Here is a 16,774-nt window from a genome sequence, read left to right on the forward strand (position 1 = left end):
AAGGGTCAGGTAGAGCGGCTTTACTCACTAGTTGTCAGTGTGAGGGCCAGCCATGATAATCTAAGTCTGGGCAGAAAGGAAGTTCTCCTCCAACCATTATCACCTGGGATTCTGGCCATCAATATATTTAAATGGAGCCTAGAGTCTCAATAGTTTACCCTGAGACAATGCCTGGCATTATCCGACTCTCACCCAAGAGCAGACCATTCAAAGGAAATTCCTGGCATTCCAAGCACTGTAGATAGAAACACCGGCCAGCACTTCACCAGGACACCCCTAGACAAATGTCAGCCAATCAGGGGTCCTGGGACTCAGAGACCCCTCACCTCCACCTTTACTACTATAAAAACCCAATTCTAATTGAGCTTGGGGCTCTCCAGATATTCCAATACATTTGACTTGCGGAGAGACCGAGTTTGCAAACTTGATTAAAATAAAGGCTCTTTGCTTTTACATATGGGACTCAGTCTCCTTTGTTGGCTTTTGTGGGGACCCACAAATTTGGGCATAACAGTCAGATCGCAACTCAAGGTCTGAAGTGTCAGGCACTATTGTTCAGATGCTGAATTCAAAGGGGTTTATATGTAGGCTGGGGACAAGTAGAGATGATCCTCCTGGTCCCAGAGAAGTCTTCATGGGGTGTGTTTCAATTCCATGTTTACTAAACAAATGCTAATGACAGATTTTCACAACAGCAACAAATGCTATTCCATTACATCAAATCTCCCTTACTGAGGAAAAAATGACAATCACAACATTGATGGATTTGGATTACTTTTTCATGTTTTCTAGGGTGGGGGGTAAAGCCAGTAGCCTCATTTGGCTTCCTCTCCTTTCTCTTGTTCACTTTTATCTGACTTCATTTTCTTTACCTCTTCTCTGGCCACATGTCCCCGGAAGACGGATTGGATTTTGAGAGCAGCAAACTCCTCCTTTTCTCTTTCTTCCTCAGTTAACTCCTCCTTCATTAAAAGAAGAGAAAGTGAGACCCTTTTCCAGAATGCTGCCATAGAAAGGAATGTATAGATTTAACCAATTTACAGATGCAACTATCTGAAGTCTGTTGCTTCCTGGGGGATTTTATACATTGTCACACACTGTGTGTGTACCAAAGGCTAAATGCCAAAAGAGCAGACATTCAGCTTGCCACTCTTCAATATGTCTTAATACAAGATCATTGCCAACTTCTTTTCTCTTGTTTCCAGACAGCACCTATTTAATGTTTCCTGAGAAATAACCTTGTGTTTAGGGTGGGGAAGCAGAATTATTGAAGTAAGTACTGTTCTGTGTTAACACCAGCATATGTGCTATTTTGAAGTAATTGTGATTATACAAGACTGACAGATGTTAATTCTAATTTCTAAATGTTTAGACAATTAAAACCACACATTTAGAGGTGGAGCATCAAAGAGAAAGTCAATTTACTATTAGTAAATTGGGCTTATCAGAGTTGGTTAAACAGCGACATACAGTTTCTTCTTTATCTTTTAAATTTAGGTATAATTTACAGATGGCAAAATTCATGGATCCTAAATGTAGAACTGAAAAAAATATGGCCCTCAATATCTTTTTTAAGCTACAGAAATGATAAGTACACATTTAAAAAATCCTCAAGGCATCACTTGTAGTACAAGTAGAAACATTCTCACCTCCTAAAATCTTGCTCCTAAAGAGTACCCTTTATTGTAGGTTGTGTGTCTCTGTGTGTATCTGTGTGTGTTTATACATCCTTATAAAATTTCTCTATCTGTGAGTCCATTTACATGAAGACACATTTGTTTTTCGGTTTAAAACGAGACCATGCTAATTGGAGTGCTCTACAGCTACTTTCCCCATGAAAGAAGATATCTGGGCTCTTTCTTCTATGCTATTATTTCATATATAATTTTGCTCAGTTTTAATGGGAGGGACATGGACATTGTGTTCCATTGTACTGATATCATTCAGCAGAAATTTATTATTCAGTCAACTATTGATGGACCATTGAGCTAGTCAAAGCTATTCATGCTATTTCATATTTCAAACTGAGTCAAGTTTAGCTCTTAAACTTTTAAATACAAATAGACAGGCATAAAATTCTTTGAGGTGATTCTCCAATATGGGCAAGTGAATTACTCTTAAGTTAAAAATCAATGGAACCATAGCACAAACTTGCAGTAGCTTATAAAAGAGAATCTACAAGAGAAGTAAGGAAATGACTCTGCCTTTCTATATTCCCTGAATCCCTATTGCGTCGGATGCCACTGTTAGATCATTTAGATTGTAGTAGTATTATTCTAGATTAGTTAAATAATGTAAGGAAAGGTTGGTGTAAAGTCAAGGACCCCTGAGGCGCATATTCATTTTAGGTATCAATATTGCTAACTGAGATACCAGGACATGAAACAGAACTCAAAGGTTTGAACTCTGACATTGTACAGAATGAATTCTTTTATGCAAAACCTTGCTTTTCTTTTTCCTTTTTTTAAAAAATGGGGTTACATTATGCAGCCTTGTCCATCCTAGAACTAACTCTGTAAACCAGGCTGGCCTTGAACTCACAGAGATTAAAGGCGTGCACCGCAGCCACCACCACCAGACAAAGCCTGTTTTTTTAATTAGTTTGGACTATGAAGAATCCAGGTAATAATGTTCTGGTAAATGTTTAACTGGATCTACAGGGAAATAATAGAACAAACAATATTGCCTTCCTAAAATACCACCAAAACTCTGGTTTGTAGTGTTTACCTTGGTCTCAATACTTTTAGTATTTTAAGTTATCAAAATGATGTTTTGCATTGTACACAATTATCTCCAAGTAATGGCTTTAGCACACCACTGAATAGAAATAGGTAGTCTCTTTGAGGGTGGATTTTCCTATGTGTAGGTGGTTTGGATGTAGAATATCAAGGCAGGAAAGTATTTCTATAGTAGACTTTGCAGGAAGTATGAGTAAGCCATACCGTGTAAGGCCATTTTATTTGGTGGTCTGTAATTGTTTTCCTTTAGTTATCTCTAACCTTTGCCTTTGTGTGGTGGCAATGGCAACAAGTAGTGGAAAAATTCCCAAAGTAGAATATTAATATGAAAGATGAGAGGTGGTTCCAAGTTCATCTGTCTGCCTCTTCCATGGAAAGATTTTCTGATCTAGATTTTTTAAAAGGAAGAATGCATTTATGAAAATAATCTGCTAGTTTATCACCAATGTTAATCATCTAGAAAGCATGATTTTAATTTAAAAAAGTGTGTTGATATATATTTTGTGCACAACTTTAAACTCATCGATGCCATTTTGGATAGCAATACATAAGTAAATGAAAAATACTACATACAAAGGTTGTAACTGGTGTTTCTTCATTAGCAGATGATTTTGCCATTTCTTCTTCACATTTCTCAGTTTGTTCTTGGTCCTAGAAAGAGACGAGAGGGCCACATAGGTACTGTTTTGAAGACAGAAAACTCTGGACCATACTGCATAAGAGAAACTTCAAGTTAAGGTATTGAGAAGCATTGGGTAATTAAAGATATATACTATATACGTATGTATAATATATATTATATTTACCTTTAATATATATTATATGTATATTTAAATAATAATTTGTCTTGAAAGAAAAGAGTGAACAAAAACTCAAGGCATAAACCACCATCTCACACTAAAAATTAATTCAGTTTGCGCCGCCACCGTCCAGGCTGACTTTTTAATGACAATTATAAGTTAAAAACTAAGTCAGTATTACAGAAGAGAAGGGGATTTGGGAAGAGAAGGTAATAGAGGATGAATATGATCACCTTATGTGCATACATGAAGATGTTAGCCATTATTTTATGCAATTAACATACAATAATATATTAAATCAAGAAAGTGAGTTTCACTTTGGAAAAAGATATAAGCATAAAGGAGGAGCCAGCTCAGTCTGTTCTGACATGACTAGTCCAGTCTTCTGCCAAACAGAAGCACTGTTAACTCACTGCCTTCAGGAAGAGAGTCTAACATACAACATGGATAATTGAGGATGAATAAATAAATAAATAAATAGCATAAAACCATAAAAACCCAAAATAAAAGAAACTCCTTGAATTTTCTATGTGACACAAGGACATAACATTTTCAATATTATCTCTTTGATTTAAGTAAAAAATATAAACGAACAAATCAAAAACTCATGCGTATAGATAATCGTGGTTAAACTACAAATAAAAGCAACAGACTCACACAAGCAGGTATAAATGGATAGAAATTCACTTCTGAATGAAAAGTAACAGCTTCTACAAAAATATTTTGCAAATCTATTGGAGTACATTAAAGCCTGAACTTTGTCAATCTCTAAAATCTCTGTCAGAGTAACAACTGAGAAAATGGTGTTTCTTCAGCCGTCTAGAGTAGTATTCTAAAAAAAATTAATTTATTGTCATTTGTTGTTGTTGTTGCTGTTTTGAGATAGGGTTTCTCTGTGTAGCCCTGGCTGTCCTAGAACTTGCTCTGCAGACCAGGTTGGCCTCGAACTCAGAGATCTACCTGCCTCTGCCCCTGAGTCCTAAGATCAAAGGCATGCACGATCATATTTTAATTCAAATTAGTCTTTTTGTAACATGCAAATGGAAAAGTTGGACTAATAGTGTTTTATTTTATGAAATATAATTTATGACTTATGATGCTCAATAAAGTTTAAAGAATAAGAGATGAGAGTAATTCTGTGATATCATGCTCTTTCTCCTATTGGTCATCTTTAAATTTATGCTAAGTATCAGTATTCAATTCAGATAGTTTAGAAGATTATCTCTCATTATAAAAAAGTTTTATTAAGATATTAAAAAAGCTTGACACACTTCTCGAAAGTTGGGGGAGACAATAGCCAAATCTGGTAGCTTCATAGGACTATACCTTGAATGCGTGGTTGTTATAGAAGCGGTCCTCTAGCTTAGCCCCCCATTCTGCTGGATCAAAGTTGGTTTCTAAATAACAAAAATATTTTTATATTTATTTTGTGTTCATTACAGTGAATCTAGAACAATACAGGAATACAGGTTTCTTGTTTCAAATCATAGGTTCTTTACTGATAGCTGAAAATCTTACTGGCATTGAACAGCCCAGGGCTGCAGGCATAAATAATTATTAAATATATGATGAGTAGTTTAACACTGAATGATCCTTTAGGAGACATTTACTCACAAGAAAATGGTAAAGAAAGAACAAATGCCAATATTCAAGTGAACAGACACCAAAAGCACACATTAACAACTGCATAAAAGCATACAAAATATGGTTAAAGGATCAGGGAGTCTGGAAAAGTGAAAGATAAGGGAGGGTTTTCAAATGAAACACACTATGTAGACAATTAACATAGACAAGAAGTATTTCTAGCCAAATATAATTTTCTTTAATTTTCTGTCATGAAGATTTTCAAACTCCCAAAGTAGGATGTTCTGACAAGCCTCACGGGCACATTCCCTAGAGGCTACAATGGCCAATTCATGGCTTATCATTTTATCTCTACATATTCTTCTGGTTATTTTCCGGCCAACCCTAAACACCATATTAATGCATCTATAAACATTTAAATTTGTAACTTTAAAATAGTCTTTAAAATATAAGCATGTACCATTACCATATCTGAAATATTAACAGTTCCTTACAATCATCCTGCATCTAGCCTACTATCCAAAACTGTCTGCAATGTCTAATATACTTAGATATCTTGGTCATATCAGAGCCTCAAAATGGACACACACTACCTTTTGTTATGCCTTTTAAAGAATTTTTAGTGGAAAATCCACCACCACCTTGTTTTTCTGTGCAATTTATTTGTTGATAAAGTTGGGCCAGTTTTCCTTTGGAATTTTCCAGTGCAGTTATTTCTGACGACTCCATTGGGAATTTTAACAGGGTCATTTGCCCTTAAATTCTCTGTAGTTAGAGTTGCAGGTTTCATCTGATTCAGATTTGATTGTTTTGGCAAGAATACTGATTGGTAGTACTACTTAATCTCAGAAGATAAGTCATAACTTGCTCTCTCTAACCTTTAAATAATTTTTATGGGATCATGATGAGTGTTCCCTAACTTGTTTAGGGGTACAAAATGATAATGTTCTAAATTAATCAGTACTTATTTTTGGGTGGATTCAATAAAGAAAACAGGCAACCATTTGGTTACCCTGAAATATGGCTCTTACAAAAAAGGTTACAGGTTTGATTCCCTTACCAGCTCTCTGAATAACCAGCTGGCTCCCAGCACTTTCCTGGGAAGCCTGACAATGATGAATTCTGTGACTGATTTTAGTATTATGATCTCACAAATATTTAGTAATCTGGGTGAATTCTGGTCCATGGAGTTTTATTATTTTTTCTTACTTCTTTCTTTGTCCAAAATCTGGTTAGTGGTAGCTTATCCAGGTGCTTGGATGCTGCTCAGGTCTTTGCTAGCATCCCTAGAAATCGTTAGGAGCTTATTTCCTGGGATGGAAAGATGGCCAGCCTAATCTTACATATTTATCCCATGTGTATAGAACTGCAAGTCTGACTCATGGGAATTGGTATTCAGGGATGATAATATAGGGGACAGATGTCCACTAACATTTGGTTAGTCATGATTTTGAGGTTTCAAAATCTACCAGAAACGACTTCCATTAAAAAGTGCATTTTAAAATAGTGCATACATGCATGAGTATGTGAGTACATGCTCTATATATGTATGGGCACGGACATGCTATGGCACATGGTTGGAAGTCAGATGGCAAATTTCAGGAATCTGCCTGGTCTTTCCACAATGTGGGTCTTGGAAGTTGAACTCTAGTCTTCTGGCTTTTCACCAGGTGCCTTCACTCTCTGAGCTGCTTCCATTTTAAAAGAGAAAAGATCACATTGCTATTTCTAAATTCAAGACTACATGGTTTTATTAAACTATCTATAAAATTAGATTTTCTTACACTCCAAATTTTATTCCCAATAAGACTAGCATACTTGCTTGATTCATTCTTTAACATACAGGTCCAAGTTTCTGGAATAACTCTACATATCAGTCAGCTTCTATCGCTGTCACAAATACCTGTGATAACTTAAAAAGGCAAGGTCTACATTGGTTCACAATTTGAGGTATTAGTTGAAGACTGTTTTGCCAGCACAAAAATTTTAAAAAGCAAAACAAAACACCTAATATGTATATTTGGGTTGTTTTCATAATGCTGTAATGAAAAGTGCAGAGGTTCAACGTCTGGGCTACAGGTTAAACAAATATGGAATTTTGGCATATATTGCAAAATTTCTTTCCTTTAGATTTTGTATTACATATTTAGTAGGAATGGGTATAAGGGCTTATTTCTCTGAGCTGTATCTATAAACCATACTGTCAAAGTCATGACTTTCTGACAGTACGATGCAGGAGTAGCTGATGGCAGTTCAGTATAATTTCTTCTATTTTTCTTCATGTGTGTGTGTGCCTATGGAAACAAAGAGGAAGTCAGATTCCCTGGACCTGTAGTTACAGGCTGTTGTGAGCCTCCAGAAGTGGTTACTGTTATCTGAACTTGGGTCCTCTGTAAAAGCAGTAAGTGCTCTTTACCCCTATACCATCTCTCCATCCCTAGCTGAGTGACATTTTGATTTGAATTGCTATTATGGGCCAGTCTGACTACATTTTCATGTTAAGGACTATCTGTGCTTACCTCTGTGTGAACTGTTTGTTGGTATCTCCTGGTATACATATGCTACAACACAATATTTTTACAAGCTCTTTATTAGGTTTATTAACTTACTGGTATGCAAATTGCAAGCATTTTTTTCTCAGTTTGCTATTTGCGTTTTTGTTTTCTTCATGGTGCTTTGCCACATACAAGTTTGCTTTTTATGTTGTCAATTCTATCAATTTGTTCCCTGTTGTATTTGGATTTGAAGCAACGAAGGCAACTTAGCAAGCAAGATGTTTTTTCCTAGCATCTATATGGTTTCTTTTTCACGTTTAAATTTGGAGTCAGGTTATAATTTATCTGGATTATGCCATAAAGAATTGATGCTATTTTGTTTATTCATTTTTATATCACATCATTTAAGTTCATTTTCCATACTGATTGGAGAGACCACTTACATTGTATATTAACAGGTTTCCCATCACAAAAAAATGGAGCCTAGTAACCATCTGTGAAAAATGGTGGCAAGGGATTCTTGCAATGTGGGAGACTGGATGAGAAACCCACAATCGTTTATTTTGCCTTTGCTTGGGAAGGCTAAATTCTTATACTGTGTCAGTTGGAAATTCATGTGTAGTTGATATAGGTGGAAGTGGGTGTGGCGGTTAAATTTTTTCAAAGGTTTTAGTCATTTGTTTATCAGAGAGCTTGCATTCTGAGGCCATTCGTCATCAATTGTTTTTATTACTATGACCTGGTAACAATGACTCAAATACGATTTTAGTGGTATGTTCCTGAGTTCTAAAGTTAAACAAATGACCAAAGATTTTTACTGCATGAATTTGCAAAATTACTGTTATAATAACAAAATTCGTGTTCATAAAACTACTACTTTTAATCAAACATGTTTAATAGCCTTTCCCCACTAACGTTGCAGGCTGCGCACCCTGACTAAATATGGGACAGATCGGCAGTAATCAGGAAATTGGTGAAATTTTGAATTCTTCAAAGGTAGGATCATAATGGGCAGGGGGGAGCTGTTTGTGTGTACGGGAGTTGTTTGGATTCTTGCCTTGCTCTGGGTTTCTTCTCTTTGTAAAATGATTTATAAAAGAACGTCTGTTTGTTTGGGGCTATTTCTAATCTCCTTTGCCCAAAGTAATGATAACAAAGCTTATATAACAGGATTGTTTCAGGCAAAGAACAGGTTTTCAGTACAAAGTTACGATTGTAACGGTCCTCTTTGACCACTGGGCCAGACCTTCATAGTCATGAATCTTCAAGGCTGGGATCTGAAGATTGTCTTCATGAAAGGGAATGTAGGAACTTCACTTTGGCTTGAAATCAAAAAGTCACTATTAGCGTGAACCCTAGTCTCTATGTAGGATGGGACCTGGAGAGCATATAGAATGTAAATTACCTTCCCCAACTGGCAATCCACTTGCCAAAGCAGTTTGTTTCTGTGTCTTCGTTGAAGAACAGTTTCATATACTCCAGAAAAAACTAATTTACTTAATCTAAAGAGTGTTAAAATATTTTTATAACACGTATAATACTTTCAAATGAGAGGAATCAAAATTTAAAGAAAGCCACAAATTATCCTCTCAGGAAGAACAGACAGTCAGCTAACAGAGATGCATAGGAACAGGCCCGCCTCCTTCAACACCCTGGATGTGAGAAAGGCTGCGAGAGTGGCCTGGGGAGTGAACCGGTACATACTGTTTCCAATAGCAAGAACCTGTCTCATAAAGGCTTTCTGCACAATGAACACGATCTTAAGTTTTTGTTGTTGTTATTGTTCTCTTTTTTGTGTATGTGTATGTTTTTGTGTTCCCATGTGTGTGGGTACGTGTGTGTGTGTGTGTGTGTGTGTTTGTGTGTTGAGGGTGTGTGAACGTGTGTTTGCATATGTATGGAGATCACAGGCTGAAGACAGGTATATTCTTCAATTGTAAGTTTTACCATAACAGAATGCTTAGTTCCTTTAAAAATTCCTATTTTTTTAAAAAAGAGCTTACTCTCTCTTTTTTCTAGAAGGTTTTCAAAATACGCTGCGGCAAAAGCTGGTATATTCTCCGGTTGCTCCCTCAGAATCTCCCGTGTCAGCCCTTCAAGAAGATTTCCAAATCCTTGTGGAATTCGGTAGTGGGTGTTGGAGAAAGGAATCGACATCTCCTTGGAAAGAATTGCCTATGGTACCTGAAGATTTAGTTAAAAGTATCTAATTTTAATGTGTCTAATTTAAAGTACATAATCACAGCTACAACAAACCAACTCACAACACAACTCAAATTATTTCACAGACACACATATTTTGGGCTTTAAAAGTAAAAGTTCGTACAATCCAGGTCTGGTGGTGAACTACCTCAGTAGGTAAAGATAGCCTGGAAAGAAATCCCTGCAATCCACATTGTGGAAGGCAAGAACTGACTCCCACAAACTGTTCTCCGAGTTCCATAGGCAGGCTGTGTCCCCAGGGTTGCACCCATTCAGACATTCACACTCAATAAATGAAAACAAAATTCAACCCTCTAAGTCTACCCATTTCTTTTGGAGTTTTTAACTCTTTCACGAATCACTGGATTTTTGTTTTGTTTTCCCTTTTGAGATAAGGTGTCTCTATGTAGCCCTGGCTGTCCTGTCTCCCAAGTGCTGGGATTAAAGGCGTGTCATATCACAGCCCGAGAATTATAGTATTATAAATGCTGATCCACTACTTTAGACAAATCAATCTTTTCAGAGAGTCACAGTTTTCCCTAGCTATTAAGTACTTTGTCTTCCTGTCCTTAAAAGGTGAGGTTGCTTTTGCTATTCGGCAATATTTAAGAGACAGTGGTTGCTGGGAAGCTCCATATAGTCCCGTTTACATTGCTAAGAAGAAACTGTTGAAAGTTTAAAAGTAAAAAACAAACAAAAAAACTGGTCAGCTGGGGGCGGGGGAGCACTCCTCTGATCCCAGTAATTGGGAGACAGGTGGGCAAATCTCCGAGTTTGAGGCCAGTCTAATCTACAAAGCGAGTTCCAGGACAGTCAGGGTTACACAAAGAAACCCTGTCTCGGGGCGGGGGGACCCCCAAAAGCAACCCCCCAAAAAACTAGTCTGGGTTGTAGACATTATTATAATTTGTTGAATAAAATTTCACTTTCTTCTTCAGCCCCCACTTCTGAAGCATGGCCTATAAAGTCTTCAAGCACCTCTGTATTCTAGGTATTCTAGGGTAGGGCTGAGAAAGAGAGGTCGTGGTTTTGGAAGCCAGCCTTTGAAGTTTGGTGAAGTCTTATTTCCTGTGTTTGCCTGGCCTTCTATTTTGTAATTCAAGGGCTGGTGGCTGAAAGGTGGCTGACAAAGAGAGGGCTGGGTCACTGAGTAAAGACTGCTTCGGGATTGGGTTCTTTATCCCGAGAGGCACACAGGGGCGCTGGGAGGGGTCTAGGCGGGAGGACTTGAGGTTTAACGAGGCCTAACCTTGGAGAGTCTTCCCTCTCTCTTGTGGGCGGGAACAGGAGATTAAATACCGAATCTGTGAAAAGGCCTAAACCGGGCGGGGAAGCGCGGGTGGTAGAGGGGGGGGAAGACGGGTCAAACCGTGGGCGGGACGTCGACGATCTAACGTTCCAGATTCTCCAAGAAAGGACTTTCCGGGCTCCCTATCCGCTCCAGGGGTTGCGGGAGTGTCGGGGATGCCGAGAGACTAGGCCACACGACGGAAAAGGCGAAGCCTCCACGTTGGAGAGGGAATGGGGGGGAAACTGCCTCACCTCTTCTTTCTCTTCAAGCTGGTGCGGATGGTTCCAGTTGTTTTATCTCGTTGCTGGGTAACCGTTTTTTGTTTTTTTTTTTGTTTTTTTTTTTTAAACTACGGCGGCCGGGAAGGAGAGGGCCCGCTCCGTGCCGAGGGTGGTTTCGCGTACTGAAGACTCGAGGGTGGGGCCCCGCTATTTGGCCCCGCCCAGGCCCCGCCCACCACACAGAGATCACGCCCCCGTTCCCGCCCCTGCCTAGGGCTTCTTCCTGAGTCCAACGCGTTGACACGGATTTCCCGCAAGCATGGTTGCCCTGGGGTCTGTGTATGGCCTGCTGCTGCTCATAATCGTTCGAGCCAGCAGAAGTGCAGGTGAGGTGACATGACTCTGCGGGACCCTTCCCTTTCAGATCCTCTGCAGGATCTTGGCCTTCTTTCCCTCTCAAGGTCTGGTTTGAGTCAGAACTGGTCTTTTTCTACCTAGGCCCGGTGTGAAGGTGAAGGTCCTGCTGGGCGGTCAGCTGCCTTTATCCCCACCCACCCATGGTCCTTCACTTAAAGCATAGGGGGCAAAGGGACACTTCGGTTTATCAAGTTGGGGAGGCTCCTATGTGCCCAGACCGAAGCCTTCAGGAGAGCTCTGAGAGAAGGGGGCGAAGCTAGTTAGATAATATTTGGAAACAGGTGACTGAGTCATCCAAAATACTTCAGCTCCTGCCCCCACAGTGGTACCCTTGGGGAGGGCTTCTATCGGAATGGGTGCCTTGAGGGAATTAAATTTTACTAGTTTAAGTGGTTATTAGGGCTAAGAAATGCAACCCCCTCACTAGTGCAGAATAATTTAAGGTTCAGCCCTGAATTTTGGTGCAGCTTAGAGAGATTGGTGGAGGGAGAAGGCTCATCGCCCTGGGGGGAGGCTAACTCACACTGGTCATTCTGCAGGGCAGAGCTTGTCATCTGACTAACCCAGACTGGACATTGCCTCTCAGCATGGAGGTGCCTGATGATAGGAATCTGTCTCAAAGTAAATTTTGAGAATCTTCACTCAAAATGATAGTTAAAGCTGGATCCACCCACCCTTTCTCTTATTTGGATCACTGAAAGAGTGAACCCCAAACACTGTCAATAAATGAAATTTGGGGTGTTGGGATTATAGCTCAGCAGTAGAGCTCTTGGCTAGAGTGCTAGGAATTTGGATTTTTTTCACCACAGTAAAAAGAAATGAAGGTTGAAGTGAGAAGAAAAGGCTTGATTGTGTTCTACCTAAGCACAAGACAGACCCAGCCCATCAATGGCCTTTCAGAGTTTCAAAGCTGTAGTTAGCAGTCTTTCCCATTTCTTGTCTCTCTCATGATCTTGGAAACCTATTGGAGGAGGTGGGGAGAAGGTAAAGACAGTGGAGTTTTCCTCTTAGTTATTTTTCTTAAGGTCTGTCACTGTTTTATTTCCTTTGGGTCATATTACATGACCTTGGTTGCTCTTGCCGTTCACTGGTGCTCTAGAGTTCTCTCCCGTCTTCCTGGCATATCCTAACGTCTTTCCTTTAACTCTCTCCTTTTGCTCATGTTTATAATGTAACAAAAAGTTACACTTCACAATGAGGGTCCCTATGAACTCACCACCCAGTGTGAGAGCTGTGGTTTTTACCGAGACTGTCAGGGTACTCCTCATTAGTACCTCTGCTGGGTTCTCATCAGAGGTAACCGCTGTCTGAAAACTTTTGCTAGTCTACTTGTAATGATTGCTTCTTTCCCACAGCTCCTGTTCTTATTTTCCACTTCAGTTCCCAAATGGAGAAATCCAGCACCTTTAAAAAAATTCATTTTGACTATGCCTGGTTGTTTGAGATGCGTGACTCTCTTCTGTCCGTTTCTGGTCCTCAGTATCTTTCACATCTGTCCAGCTTAGAGTGTGAATTTTGTAAGGGTAGAATATATAATTTTTCTCTACACTATCATCACGATCTAACTGAAGCAAAAAGGAAATTATTCCTTCAGAATTAGAGACATGGATTCTAATTCTATCATAAACTAGCTTCTGAGGCCAGTCAAGGAAATGACTGTCTCCAGTATCTTCAGCACTCTGTTACATGTGTAACTTCCTAGTAGGTTGCAAAATCCCCAGCAGCAAGACTTTTTAATCTATTATTGGTAGTATTTTCCCTCCACCGTTATAGCCTCAGTGTGTAAAATAGTGCCTGGCACACAGTAGGTATCAAGAGATATTTGTTGACTTCACAGCTGTTCTAACTATTCTTAAAAATTGCTTAATCTATTTGTGTCCTAGTCCCTTGATGGGTTATGTGTTTATATCTCTTGATCAGTCAGTAACACAATTATACTATTATTATAAAGATATTTTCCACCTCTAAAATTCTTTTGCTCATCCTAAAGCCATTCGCAAAGACATTCTATAAATGCATGTTGGCAAACACAGACTGGCTTGAAAAGGCATTTCCCAGCCTGTGGACAGACTACTGGCTGCATACTCCAGTTCGTAAGCAATGTTTTCTTCACTCAGTTCCTCTAACTCCAGCCCTCTCTCTACTTAGTTCTTATTTATGCCTTTGCTTTTCAGCTTTTGTTCTGTATCCACCCGAGACAGGGCCCTCCCACACATATGCCTCCCGGTTTCCCCAGCAGGCCGCCAGTCTGCTTATGCAATTCTGGGATGTTGTGGTTCTAGAGTGTTTTGCTCATGGTACACGCATCGTGAGCTTGTTAAGCCTTCTGGATGATCTTTGATTGTCACGGAGGCTTCATGATCAAATGAACTCCTGAGTGAGAAAGAGAGCTGAGGATTTTTAGGGACTTGTCTGGTATTCTAAGAGCAGTATAAATAGGCCACCAAGCTTGCGAGGAGACCCCGTTAGCTCTACTGCCCTGTTAAGTATAGCCTAAGGGGCTTGCCATCTTTTGTAGCTTCCAGGGAGGAAAATGTCAGCTTTGTTTGTTAATTCTAATTCTCTTTTCTGCCTATCATGCTTATATAAAAAAAACCCTTAATTTTGTAAATTATTTTCTTTGGAGGATTTAAAAAAAATCTTTTCTGTTGAGACAAATTGGGATGAAAGTTTTATGATTTTCCTAGTTAAATTTCTGTGAGCTCACTGGGATCATGTGGATCAACGCTTGTTATTTAAAAAGTACTTCGATATAGGCTATGAGTTAAAAATAGAAATGATCTCGTTAAAGTGAATTCTTATTCAGTCTTCTTAGTGACTCTTAGCACAGCATCCAATATGCAAGTATACCTCCTCTCTTTTGCCTGTGAAATGGTGACGAGACATTTTCTCTGAGATTTTAACCTTCTGTCTCTCCATGATCTTAATTTTGTGTCCCGAATTTATCTGAATTTCTCAGGGAGACTTGTCACGGTCTCATCCTGGGTCATCAAAAAACAATCAAAAATCCCAAAAACCCGGACAATAACGATGACAACAGTGCGTGCTGAGAGGAATGATGTGAAGGGATTTGGCAGTGGCAGGATGGAAGGCAGGAGATGAAGATGGGCACGGCATTAGAGAGGCTGTGCTGGAGACAGGCATCACTCTTCTTTCCTAGCTCCTAGGAGTGGGCACAGTGATAGAGAGTTGGGGAAGGAAGTGGTTTGGTTTTCTTATAAACACCATCTGTGAGGTATGTGGACGGTTCATTTTTAGTGATTAGAAAGAAAAGTTAAGTGTTAGAGCCAAGTTTTAGAGCAAGGGCGTGGGGAAGGGTGTTGACCAAGAGCTATGAAGGGGAGGGAAGGAGAGTGTGTACATTGGTTGTTGTCCTGGGCCCTAAGTTTTCCTTAATAATCATGTTATCCTGTGATGCATATTGTTGGAAACTGTCCTTATTATGTTCTTATTTAGTTAAGAGCAGCACGGTCTAGTTTTGGAAGATTACAAGGCTTGCATAGACTCATATTCTTTTGTATAGGGACTGTATGTTACTTCTACTTGATGCTCAGTCTCTTTGATGATAGTCTCCTAAGTGTTTGCCAACATTTTTAGGTGTTGGTTTTCGCTTTGCCTCATACATCGATAATTACATGGTGCTGCAGAAGGAGCCTTCAGGGGCGGTGATCTGGGGCTTCGGTACACCTGGAGCTACAGTGACAGTGACCTTGTGCCAAGGTCAGGAAACCATCGTGAAGAAAGTGACCAGTGTGAAAGGTAAGGCAGCCCATTTTCTCTTCAGTTGTTGTCTTCTTCTGCCACCTGCTGGATTATCTGAAAAATGAATGCTTATAGCTCCAGCTCAGGCTGTCCATCCATCCATCCATGCATCCATCCATGCATCCATGCATCCATCCATGCATCCATGCATCCATCCATGCATCCATGCATCCATCCATGCATCCATGCATCCATCCATGCATCCATGCATCCATCCATGCATCCATCCATGCATTTATGCATCCATCCATGCATTTATGCATCCATCCATGCATGCATCCATGCATCCATCCATCCATCTATCCATCCATGCATGCATCCATCCATGAACGCATCCATCCATACATGCATCCATCCATACATGCATCCATCCATACATGCATCCATCCATACATGCATCCATCCATCCATCCATCCATCCATCCATCCATCCATCCATCCATCCATCCAACCATAAAAGCTATTTTCTTTTTTTTTTTTTTTTTTGGTTTTTTCGAGACAGGGTTTCTCTGTGGCTTTGGAGCCTGTCCTGGAACTAGCTCTTGCAGACCAGGCTGGTCTCGAACTCACAGAGATCCGCCTGCCTCTGCCTCCCGAGTGCTGGGATTAAAGGCATGCGCCACCACTGCCCGGCCATAAAAGCTATTTTATTTGTCTATTTACTATGTGAATAGGCACCAAAGATACCACAAATGGTAACAAGCCTCAAAGGGTTTGTTAAGGACCTTATTGAACAGAACAGATTATGCAGAAGTTTGATGAACACCGATAAATTATCTGTGGAGTTCTATGAGATACAGAATAGAGGCATATACCTCAGCGTGGTTGCTATGGAAAAGCTGCCAATGAAGATGATATTTGAGCTGACTCATACATGCCAGAGAGGCAGTCCTAGATTCGAGAGAGTCGGCTCAGTGGGTGAGAGCTTTTGCTGCTCCTGCAGAGGACCTGGGTTCAGTTCCCAGCACTCAAACACTGGGTGACTCATAAGGCCCTGTAAACTCCAGCTCCAGGGGGGATCTGATGCCCTCTTCTGTTTACTCTGGGTGCGTACATATACATGGTGCGCATGGACACACACACACGCACACACACACACACACACACACACAATTTCTTAAAAAGTCTTAGCGTTTTTTAAAAAAAGAGTCAATTTGGAGATCTGCTAAATAACTTTGGCTTTAGAGTTCACGGTCTAGGTTTTGATTCTGACTCTGTCATTTCTGGGTATATAATTTAGACATATTATCAAATATTTAAGTGA

The 16,774-nt window shown here is 39.8% G+C and overlaps 2 protein-coding genes across 2 annotated transcripts in view; one reads left to right on the forward strand and one right to left on the reverse strand.

Annotated features, from left to right (window-relative positions):
* Positions 1 to 482: 482 nt before the first annotated feature.
* Spa17 (sperm autoantigenic protein 17) lies at positions 483 to 11,480 on the reverse strand. Its single transcript, XM_057767060.1, has 5 exons — positions 11,362 to 11,480; positions 9,621 to 9,801; positions 4,865 to 4,935; positions 3,312 to 3,389; positions 483 to 962 (listed from the first exon to the last, which is right to left on the reverse strand). The coding sequence occupies exons 2-5, from the start codon at positions 9,772 to 9,774 to the stop codon at positions 816 to 818; spliced, it is 450 nt and encodes a 149-aa protein (XP_057623043.1). The 5' UTR covers positions 9,775 to 9,801; positions 11,362 to 11,480; the 3' UTR covers positions 483 to 815.
* A 31-nt stretch (positions 11,481 to 11,511) lies between these two features.
* Siae (sialic acid acetylesterase) overlaps positions 11,512 to 16,774 on the forward strand; it is a 34,259-nt gene continuing 28,996 nt past the window's right edge. The window contains exons 1-2 of the mRNA XM_057767062.1: positions 11,512 to 11,717; positions 15,346 to 15,507. Of these exons, the coding sequence (XP_057623045.1) occupies positions 11,651 to 11,717; positions 15,346 to 15,507 (229 nt within the window). The 5' untranslated portion in view covers positions 11,512 to 11,650. The remainder of the gene's footprint in view (positions 11,718 to 15,345; positions 15,508 to 16,774) is intronic.

Source organism: Chionomys nivalis, chromosome 4 (assembly GCF_950005125.1).
Source record: "Chionomys nivalis chromosome 4, mChiNiv1.1, whole genome shotgun sequence".
Lineage (NCBI taxonomy): Eukaryota > Metazoa > Chordata > Mammalia > Rodentia > Cricetidae > Chionomys > Chionomys nivalis.